Here is a 12,117-nt window from a genome sequence, read left to right as displayed (position 1 = left end):
CAGTGTTTCATTCATAATATCTAATTTTAGTGATTAAATATTACTTTATTCTCCCTGGAAATAACTATTAGCATATTGACTCACGAAATAAAGCAATATTAATTAGGAACATAGAATAATATATAGCACATTAAAGAAAGCCTCTGTTCACATAAAACTATTCAATAACTCACAGTTTGTTAAAAATAATATGAAACATTGCAAAAGTTTTCAGTAACTGTCTTTATTATTCATTTCCAGGATTTCCTTAAGAGCCAGTGGTGAGACAAAAAGTGTAGACTGTCCAATTACAATCCCTCCCAGGCAAGCAAATGGAAGTCAGATGGTGGTGTAGCACTGCTCCCCCTGCCTTTTGGACCACTGCTATTCCACACCATCTTCTCTGTTTACATGTAGGCTATGTTTTTTGGCTCAAAAAGAGAGTGAACTCAAGGCAATTTGATATGACGGATGCCGCTCTGCTACGCACTTTTGCACATGGTGGCCAAAGATCTCTAGAAGGGGCTGCCTTCCCTGTCTGCTCCCACTGCTGTAGCCTCTGCAGCCTTCTAAGTGTGTTACCCCTTTCAACAAAATCTTTCTGCTTTTGCTTAAGAATTTTATGACCATCTAATGATTTGGGGTTATTTTGGAAATTTAAGAGATAATTTTGGAAAGCAGATACCATTAACCTTAGGTATCTATCTTTCATCATAGTCATATCTTCTATTGGGAGATTATGTTTCAAGGAGAAAACAGAACACAAAGACAAAGTGAAACAAATAGAATTTTCTAGAACAAAACACATTTACAAGTGCTTCAAATTTCCATTGAGCAAGTTTCATTTGAAAAATTTGGAAAAAAGAAACTGGTCAATTGGACATGGTTTATGTATCCATGAAGTAAATGTGTCAAATTTTAATGACAGAAAGAGAAATCTGACAGCAGAGAAACACTTCTTACATGAATTCCATTGTCTCTGTTTCTTTCCAGAAGGTCATTTATATTAATGTTTATCCAGGCATGCATGCCATGGTGAGAAGTCATTTTTATGGAGGCTCCTCTTCACGCGGGCTCATCTTTAAGAGTAGTTTTTGTGACGACCTGAGTCTTCTTGTTTTCATTGCTCTTTTCCTGAAAATGCTTATTCAATATATTGAATCCCATTTAGAATTTTAAAATACATGCTCAGAAATTAAAAATGTTTGCACTGTGCAGTTGCAAAATACTTTATCTTTTGAATTGTTCTCAGATACTTTGGTATAGCAGTACTGATGTGGTACCACACCTACCAAATGAAAGGGTAAAAATATATTGACTTTTAATTGCAAATGAATCTGACTCTTAATTTAGAGGCTATCATTTCCCTGTTATTCTTGGGAGGTTTTTTCTTTACTTTTCTTTCTTTAATTCTCATGTTGATCTTTTTGAAAAATAAAAGCCTGCCACTTCTAGACTGAGTTGGAAGGAAAGATGGTAGGTAAATGGATACTAAAACTTCCAACTAAGAATGCAGGTAACTAATTTCCAATATATAAGAAGACTATATGCCTGGGTAAGCAATTAAATTACAATTACACTAACAGAGACTATAAATTGTGCTTTGGAAAATGAATTTTTGAGGCTTCTGAAACCTAGCCTCATTTTTATTTTTCATATGTACCTTAGGAAAAAAGTCACCACTTATGGAAGATGATAAGAATTGTTTCTTCATCTAGTGTGGCCAGGTTTTACTTTATAATTCCATTACAAAGTAATGGATTTGCTCTAGAGACATGAGGCAAATTCATAACTTGCATAATTTATATTAAAATACAGAGAGAAGATTGTAGCCTACTTTCTCTGGACCATGGTTCATAAATGTGAAGAAGATTTTTCTTTGAAAATAATTGATTTGAATCAGTACTGATGACCACCAAGTATCGGTTTAGTTTGGATATTAAAAGAAACTTCAAGAATTTTAGCATTTTAAATGATTTCCTATTGAAATGGTGTATCTTTACTTAACTTTTAGTCTGTATTGCTGCTGTCTTTTGTGATATCACTTTATAGAACTACTTCATGCATGTCTCCATTTGAATCTGCTACAGTAGCAACCTGCAGGGGTACTAATAAAGAACTTTCAATAAGGCAAATGTTAAACACCATCATCTCTTTAGTGTAGGGACTTGATACAAGAATCATGATGCATACAATAAGATTATGCAAGCCCTTTCAGTATCTTGCATTACCAGTAAACTGAAGATTGTGAGAAATATGACTTTGCTTTATACATTTAGAGGATACACATAAAAAGAAATTCAACATGAAACCAGGCACCTGTAGGTAAAAGAAAAGCATTAAAATTTCATAATGGTTCTAGAATGTGCTCAATAAATTTACATTGGTATCAGAATGCTGTTCCAAACAATGAATGTACTGTGAGCCCTAAGGTTAAGTGAGAGCTTATAAGGAAAATTAGCTGCATGAAAATACTGTAGACTTCCAAATTTTAAAGACATTAAACATTAAGGATAAACACGTACTTTGCTAATTTCCTCAAATTAAGTATGGTATTTTGGAAAGGTGTGCACTTTCCCCATTTTGCTCATCAAATTTTAGAAACTCAGATTTCAATCAGCATGTAGTCGCAAAGAGGATTTGATTTCCAGTGTGACTTGTGTTTATGTGCATGGGTTAAACCAAATCAAAGTACACTGTACACTTTGTAGAAAATATCTTATTTCTATATCCATCTACATTTCAAATAAAATTACTTAAAAGTTAAGAATTATGAAACTTCCTCTTAGGATAATTGGATTTAAATGTACTGACTTAACAAGAAATATTAGAATATATTTTCTGTTTAAAATTCTGATAATGCAAAAACACTTAAAGCTAGGTTATCTAATCACCATTATTGAATTATTATAACTACTATTTGGGGAGCTAAACTATATTTCCTAATGATCAGTTATCTTTTATTTGAAAAAGATTTAGATGTCATTAAGAAATAACAAATTAACCTCAATTTTCAACTTGTTCTTTTTATTTTTAAAGAAGTGAGCTCTAAGGATTTTTAAAAAGCAGAAATAATCTCAAATACTAAATGGAGACATTTTATGTTAACTTAGCCACTTATACAAGTATATTAAGTATGTGCCATTAAAGAAAGAGATCTAAAAAAGTACTATATAAAATGGGTGGCACAATTTTCAGTTTGTTACTTGAAAGCTGGCTTTTATTCCCCCTGGAACTTGTAAGCCTGCACACATCACTGTTCTGTGTTAGACGCATGGTGATAAAACTGTGAAAATGGAGGCTTTCCTGGTAGCAAAAGGGTTAAGTTCTTTTTGCTTTACCAGTTTCAAATTACAATGAGAAGCCTCTTCTTTCCCAGCAGGGTTGTGCTTACATTACTCTTTAGATCTCTCTTGAAGAGGGCTGGTATATTTGTGCCTGCTGGAGGTGGAATTAACAGTAAGCAGGAGAAAGGAAGGGATTGAATGGATTTACAGGAAAGATTTCAAGTGAATTCAGGGAAACACATTTACATGAGTAGTACAACCTTGAGTCTTATTTTACACTAAGACGATACAAAAGATGGTAAAGTTATCACCAAGCTGCCGGACAAATATAGATTCCAACACCAAGGTGCAGATCAGCATAGATCTGTGATTCAGAAATCAGCATTTGTCTTTGTAAAGAGCGCAAGAGTTGAGAAGAACTCAAGAGCAAGTGAAGACAACTTGGGAGCTACAGCTTATCAGAAGATCAGCTTTCATTAATTCAAATACCAAAGGCTTGATTATCATAAATTCATATAGGAATGCATAGGTCATCTGATCAAATAATATCAGTCGTCTTCTGCTACATCAGTGCAGGAAAAGTTCTTAACAACTGTGGATAATTGGAAGTCTTGAGTTTCAGCTTTCTTAGAAATAATTACTCTTGACACATTCCAAAATATTTAAAATAGGAAAAGAAAATCAGGGAGGATGTTGTGTTCAGAAACGTCACTGTCATGAAGAATAGGTAAATCTGTTTTTAGAGCTACTGGGAAAGTGTGCCTCCTAGGAACTTGAGATATTTTTAAAAGTGGACAAGAAAGACTAAAAATATCAACCTCTGCTTGTGGACAAAAATGCCTCTGACTGTATTTTTGCTTAGGGGTATTGTGGGTTTCCTCTGGAGCTGCTGGGTTCTAGTGGGTTATGCAAAAGGAGGTTTGGGAGACAATCATGTTCACTCCAGTTTTATTTATAGAAGACTACGGAACCACGAAAGACGGGAAATCCAGAGGGAAATTCTCTCTATCTTGGGTTTGCCTCACAGACCCAGGCCATTTTCACCTGGAAAGCAAGCATCCTCCGCACCTCTCTTCATGCTGAACCTGTACAATGCCATGGCCAACGAAGAAAACACCGGAGAGGCGGAATACTCAATGAGGGCATCCCTGGCAGGAGAGGCCAGAGGGGCAAGGAGAGGGTACCCAGCCTCTCCCAATGGGTATCCGCGCCGCACACAGCTCTCCCGAACGACGCCTCTGACCACTCAAAGTCCTCCTCTGGCCAGCCTCCAGGATACCAACTTTCTGAACGATGCTGACATGGTCATGAGCTTTGTCAACCTAGGTATGTTGCTCATTTATTTGTTAATCTATACTCTTACAAGGTGGAAGCTTTCCTAATGGTAAAGGAGCTGCTTGGTAGGTGGTCATGTTTATATAAAGTCATTTTCTATAACTCTCCTCTCCAGCTTCTGTTTCTTTTCTTTCGTTGATGTAATAGAAGATTGTGCTTTAGCCAATAAAGTCATATATACATTTAATAGGAAAAGCTAAATTTAAGTAGTTATAGTCTTGGTAGATTTGGGTCTTTTCAGAGCTTGTTAAAATTTCAACCTAGCTTAAATGAATGAAAGCAATAGTCTAAAAAGGGAAAATTTATGAGGATACAGTAATGTTTTAAGCAAGAAAAAATAGATGCGTTTACATATGGGAAAGTTAAAGCAACGTTCTAAAGCATCTTTTGTTAATAATTTAAAGAACAATTACTGTAAAAATATTGATATGAGATTAGCAAAGATCAAATAATACCCTAAAATATCACTATCAAAGAAACTAGGATGGGATCATAAAATTCCATGAAACATATTTTAGAAAAGAAGTTTCAATTTAACATTTCTTAAGTGTAATGATTAAAATATATCATACCTACTTGATTTTTTTCCACAGGCAAAAAAAATGTAAAACATGCTATGATGGTCTTTACCTGTACAAAATTTTCCTTTTACTTGAGATAAAATAATTAATTGAGAATTTCTGTAGGGAGCAACAATATTAATGAAGAATTTTAAAAAATTATGTTTTACTTATTTGCAAGTTAGGGTAGTTTTTCAACAGTGACAATATCAAATGTTCTCACAATAATATTAAAGAGATTATCAACTTAAAATGACTTTAGATATTCAGAGGAAAATAAAATTGAATATATTTTATTTTTGAAAACTGAAAACTTAGCAACAAATTTAATCAGCTGGAAATATTAGGGAACTTTAATATTAATGCAAGAACTTTTAAAACTTTATTTTACAAGTGTAATCTGCTTTGACTTAAAATCAACTTGCTTCATTAGACACTTAATTAAAAACTTCCTCATATAATATCTCAATGGAAATATTCTTTGAAAAGTCAGACAGCAACAAATCTTCATGACACATGGATGTTTTTATAATATATGTTGCTTAATAAGTTCTGCTCATTTGCTCTTAACAATCTTAGCATGAAGGATAAGGTGCTTAATAAATCAAATGTTTTATGTTATGAGAGACAAAGCTCTCATTATTATGTTTTAGTAAGTCATCATTTTTTGCACTAATCAGGTGTTCTGGAGGGCTTTATTTCTGTGTATAATTAGAAGGTTTCTTTTGGAACTTTTAAATATAGCTTAATTCCAAATTAGTTTGAGTGCTTTTTCCTAGTGCAAAGGGCATGAAATTGTGAGTCATTTTACTTTGTAACATTTCTAAAGTATTGCTGCAGAATTTAAGTTAGCTTCAATATTTTAAGGGAAAAATTCCAATCTAGCATAATTTATATTAAAAAAATAACTTATTGGAAATATCAGTGCAGGTCATCTAAAATCTAGCAGAGAAGAATGTGCTATATACTTTAGAAAACAACAGTTCCAACATAATTGTGTCACAATAATACATTTTATTGTAATGTAATTTATTGATCATTTACATGAGAAATGTATTATCATTTTAGAAAAGAATTATGAGTTTTAATTTTGTGCCATTATTTTTTATGAACCTACATAGAATAAGAAAGTCAAAATGATAATAAACAACTTTATTCAGTGATTATAGAATCCTTTTTTATTACTAAGGAATACTTCTGTTTTTATATGAATGAAATTTTCATTATATTATCCATATTAATAACAAATACTTTATAACTGTATTGCCTATACCAAGAAATATAATTATTCATTTTTTCTTTAGAAATAATATTGAATGTAAACTTTAGAAAACTTTATTTTTATCATACTTGCATTGCTGAGGAGGAATTTATCCTCAGTGACAAACCATATCATTTCTTCTTTAATAATTACAAAATGTCTCATTAGAAATTATTGAAAACTGATTATGATGGTAGGTGAGTTTCTCCTGATAGTCTTGGAGGAAAATTGTACCACAATTTTGTTATCTTTAGAACATGTCTTCTTATCTATCCAAGCCTTACAACCAATCCCTTTTTAGTAAAAAGTTTTAACTTTTAGGGCCAGAGATTTAGCTCAGTGGCACTGTGCCTGCCTCACCAACACAAGGTCCTGACTGAGTTCGATGCCGGGTACCAAAACAAAAAGTTTTAACTTTTATATACCCTTCATAGTGGAAAAAAAAAAAAATCAAACTTCATGAGGAAAGGTAAAAGGATGATATTATGCACTAAGAATTTCAGTGCTTTATAATAAAACATTCATTAACAAACATTACTTCCAACATATCTCATGTTGTTCTAAGACTCAGGAGAATTTTATTGTTTTAGTATCTTAAAAGATGTCTATGTTGGTGGAGACTTAGTGCAAATGAGTCAAACTAGCAGTAACAAGGGATTTGTCCTGAGGAAGTCACCTGGCTAAAATAACAATGTGGAAAGAATCTGCTGACATTTCCCATAATAAGGTGAATTATACTGAAAGAATCTACCAGAACCTTTTTAAAAATGTTTGCATATTGTCACGTCTGCACTTGTCATTCAGAAAGACATTTGTTCTAATGTTTGCTCATCAAGTGCAATTAAATTTAATCCAAACTTAGAATCATATTTAACAAAATATCTACTTTTAAAATTTAAGGGAGGTTATCGCTTCTCGGCCTTTTGGCTAAGATCAAGTGTAAAATTTAAGGGAGGTTAGTAGACAAAATAAAATGTAAACAAATTAACTGTAAACAAATGTCTATATTAAAACTAAACATTATTTTTACCTTTATATTATTTTAGCAATTTGTTGATCTTGAAGAAACAAATGTGATTGGGTACAGAAGAACTTCTCACTCTCTTGTATGCAGTGTCCCTAGGCCAGACCTTGTCATTCTCATAATATGAGAATTTACAGGTTGAATTCTGTTTTTTTCCAAAAACTGCTTAATATCAGTGGAAATTTATTTAATCAATACCACTTAATTTGGTAGTAACAAAAGTATCTTTCTGTTTTTTTTTTAACTTCAACATTTCTTTTGAAAGTGCTAACAGTTTATGCATTAAATACCTATGCAAATGAAAGGAGGGATTAGATTACATGCTTTCAATTTCTAAGATCTTTAAAAATTAAAAACTAATTTTTATTTGATTACTTAATGCTAGTACTATAACTAAAGTGACATAACCTTTCAGATGCTTTGGAGGAAATTACAAAAGACCAGTAAAATAGGAAATTTACTTCTGCATTTTTTTCTCTGAGTTTTTCTGAAAAAGTTGAATTTTGAGTTTATTAAATGCTTTTTGATTCACTGATTAGTTGACTTGGAGTCAATTTTTTTTAGATATATTTCAAGAATATATATTCTCAAGTGTAATAGTATATAATAATGATGCTTAATTTTTTAATGTTTATAACATATTTAGTATGTTAGAAAAAATTATTTCAAAATTTTTAAATTAAACCCTCCTTCTCCAAATCATTAAAGCCTCCTCATAATTGGAAGGAAAACAAAGTTTATGTACTCAACTGACAGACTTGACAGACACCTTGGTATTTATTGTTGTTTTTGGCTGACTAGAGAGCCCAGTGGAAAGATATTTATATACAAATCTAACTAGAGATGCCTGTCTATGTTGTCTCCCAACCAGGGTTATTAACACTTGTGTAACATAAACACACCCATAAACACATGCACCATTTTGTTAAAGTAGGGGGATGGGATAAGAAGATAGGTGATTTAAAGTTGTTCCAGTACATATTCTTGGGTTATGCTCAGAGTAGTAAATACTAGTATTTGGTAAAATGACAATAATTCTTTAAACTTGTGACTTTTGAAGAGAATGACATTGCTAAGGGTGGAAAGCTTTTTCTATCTTCTTCAATGAAGATTTTTATTCAGAAACGTGACCCAAAGGATGGTTGTTCTCCTTAAAGCTATTTGATTGTCCACTGGCTGACAGAGATAAATATGATCATAGTTTAATTAAAAGATGTTTTGGAAAAGTTTAATTACCACTCACAAATAGCCAGTTTCAAAGGTTTAATGAGAAGTAACAACCAGAAATAAGAGCATACAGGCTGAGAGGAATTGGGGCTGCCTCAACCACTGGCTCTGACTCCTTTCCCAGCATTCTTCTGTCTGCTATAATTTCATTTCTCTGCCTCCTGTTTGCTGCCCGCCCTGACATGCTTTGTCCTGTCCTCTTTGGTAGCCCCAGGCTTTCTGGGCACCCCTCTTTTGCCACTCTCTGCCTTCCAGGGGTCTGCCTTTGGTCCTGGATTCTTCATAGCTAGAGGCTTAGGTTTGTTGAAAATCAATTAGTTCCAGCTTGGAAGTTTAGGTACAATCTCCTGTTTTCTCTCTAGTTGAGAAGGAGAAGGTTGGGTCCTGCCAGTTGCAGCCTCCGCCCACTGGGAAGGAAGTCCCCAGGGCATTAGAACAGCACAGCCCCTGCCAGACCTGCCATTGTTTCCCCATCACCCCATACTTTTGCCTCCTCATCTCTCCCTGAGGCTGTCACTGACAAAATTTAATTGGTTTGGGGATTTTTGGGGCCTTTAGTATTTTATAAAAGAACTTAAACTTAAAAGGGCAAATTTAAAGGAAAGTGAAAGGAAGAAAGAATACAACATTAACAAAAATAACACTAATAAAACATTTCAATTTCCACTTAGCTTATAAAGAACTCTTGCTTATATTTTTAAAATATTCATATCATGTCAATGAAGAAATTATTTCCTTTTTTTAAGTTCACAAGAGACGATAATAGAACAAGAAGGTCAAGAATAATAACCGGAAGAGTAGAAGAGTGAACAGGAGACAGAGTAAGAAATAAAATTGTTTTTAAAAAGTACTTTAAACAAAAGGAATGAATGAAGTGAGTCATTAAAGACCAGTGTTTGAGTTGTGCAGGTGGAGGCTGTGCTGGAAAACCCTCAGTCTACCTCACACTGACACAGCAGCTAATTCAACATCCACAACCGCACCAGCTCTTGGGGACTCTTTCATCCTCAGATACTAAAATGCAAAAGGGGGGAAACTGTGGCAGTGTGTGTGTGTGTGTGTGTGTGTGTGTGTGGTGTGTCTCAGTATGTGTGTACAAGGACTGTACAGACAGGCTACTCACATTTACAGTCATAAATAATGTAGTAGCTCAGCTTAAAAAAACCACAGGTTAAAAGAAGAGGCTTCCTTGATGCAGAGAGGGCCTGAGATCACAGCAGTCCCTGAGAGCCTTGGAGGGGAACAATGAACCCCTTGTTCTAAGTAATATTTATGAGTTCTGTTTTGCACCTTCACTTCATATTTTATTGGCTGGACTGTGGGGTTTCCCCATTTGCTCATCTCTTAAAATAATACCCTTGGCTAAGATATTCTATAAAGCACACTAGTCAGCCCTGACAACTTGCTCATTTATTTGGGGTCGGGGAGATCTGTTGTGATTTTGGTGTCAGATTGGGATGTTTAAGATTCTGCTCACAAAGTTTGACAGTATGATAAAAATAATGGTGGGAGTATTCACCTGCTTTTCACAGAGATGTTTGAAATAATTTGTGTAATCAAGTAATCCCTGGTTTATATGAGTCTTGTCCAAATTGCAGTACATAGATTGTAATCTAAAAAGGTAGAAACAAATTTGTTAAAGTGTGTAGGGTTTAAAATGAGGGATAAAAAAGTCATTTATAGGTTAGGAAGAAAAGTCATTTGTAATTTAGTACTTTGGTAAGAAACCATGTCCAAACACTGTGCATTATCCTCTGCTTGGAAGCTATGAATTAAATAAATATTACGTAATACATATCAAAACCTTGCATAAGTTTGAATAGTTTTATACAGAAATTAATCTAGGAATTTCTAATACAATAAACTTCTTTGTCTTTACAGAGATACGTCTTTTCATCTTTCTTTTCATAAGTGATGGAGTATTGGTGTTTGCATTACAAGAAATAATTATTTTAGAAGTAAATAAATCTGGTTAAATTATCTCTCCAATACTGTGTTTATTTAATTTCTTTCAAGAAGTAAATGTTAACAACTTTCATTGTTTTTGTCAAAGAAGTTTCCTGGAGTTGTTAAGAATAAATAGTTTTAAAAAGTCAGGAACAGCGATGTAAATCTCATTTAGATTTTATTCAGGACTGTCAGACATGTCAAAATTAAGAAAATATTTAATTTTTTGTAACATTTACAGAGGGCTTCAGCTACTTTAACACTGTGATGATAACTGATTCACTATTTGTTGTGCACAGATTTTCTGCCTCAGTTGTGACTCGGATTGGCTCTTCAGTGTACGAGACACAGTCCCATTCCAGAATCTTAAGTCCGTGGCATAATACTCCTCACATGGCTCTAAGCTTTAATTGCAAATTAACTTCAGTACTTTCTTCTCTGTGCTTCCACTACAGAAGTACACTAGAGTAGAGGGAGCCCTAGGCCTGGACTGGAATCCCACCTTCCACACCTACTAGCTTGGGACCCTGAGCAAATTGCTTGAGAGTCTGAGCTTCTGGTTGCACATATAAAAAGTACAGATAATCAAAGCACCTTTCTCTTTGAGTGTTGAGAAAATTAACCGAGTTGAGATATATATATAGATAGATAGATAGATAGATATAGATATATAACTGTAAGAACAGTATTTGAAACACAATAAGAACTCAATAAATGTCTGTTACTGTTATGAGAACTGTATTTGTATCCAACATCTGTACCATATTTGCAGGAGTAGCTATATAATCTGTGAAGCCTAGTGAAAAATGAAAGTGTGAGCCCTTGTTTGAAAACTATTAACAATTCCAAAATGGTTTTTTTAGACTCCAGCAAAGTGTTAGAACAGGCACAATGTCCTTATGAGCCCAGGCTTTGTGCAACAGCACAGGTCATATGTCCACAGGACCCGAGGTTTGATTACAGGTGGAGGCAGCAGGAACCATGTCCTGTGCACCCTTTTAACCCCATTGGGGTCCCTGATGGAAGGAGACAATATGCACAAACTGGGTAATTTGAGTCTCCTCAAATTGACTACTGGGCAGGAGGAAGAAACAGCTAGCAAAGTTGTAGAAAAGAGTCACAGTGTGGAGAAGGTGCCCTAATACTGCGTGGGTCTGGAGAGACAGACAACACCCACCCATCCATAGATACTGAGCAGAGAGGGAGATCTAGCAATGAACCCCAGCGCCATACTTTTCTGCCATGTTTCCTGTTTGTTGGTCTTCAGTGATAGCCAGAGGGCATGAAAGTCAACCTCTTGATGTAGAGAAAAGAGTAGCAAACTGTGGAGAACACATGATGGGGCAAAAAGTAAGGATGTTGGGCAAAATGGATAAATGCATAATTGGCTTTTTGGTCAATAAGAGTTCTAGGATTTCATAATTTTCAGTGCAAGTTACCAATGTACATGTTGTACTTTATCTTCATTAATGATAAATTTCAAAATAGAATCATAAT

The 12,117-nt window shown here is 34.1% G+C and overlaps 1 protein-coding gene across 1 annotated transcript in view; it reads left to right on the top strand.

Moving 5' to 3' along the window:
* Nucleotides 1-3,376: 3,376 nt before the first annotated feature.
* The window catches only part of Bmp5 (bone morphogenetic protein 5), a 141,618-nt gene continuing 132,877 nt past the window's right edge, over nt 3,377-12,117 (top strand). The window contains exon 1 of the mRNA XM_004868831.3: nt 3,377-4,592. Coding sequence (XP_004868888.1) covers nt 4,103-4,592 — 490 coding nt within the window. The 5' untranslated portion in view covers nt 3,377-4,102. The remainder of the gene's footprint in view (nt 4,593-12,117) is intronic.

Source organism: Heterocephalus glaber, unplaced genomic scaffold (assembly GCF_053883595.1).
Source record: "Heterocephalus glaber isolate CG9 unplaced genomic scaffold, H.glaber_assembly_v1.0 deba00001610, whole genome shotgun sequence".
NCBI classification, from domain to species: Eukaryota; Metazoa; Chordata; class Mammalia; order Rodentia; family Bathyergidae; genus Heterocephalus; species Heterocephalus glaber.
Note: the sequence above shows the minus strand (reverse complement) of the source record. Positions and strands in the feature narration are given on the sequence as shown.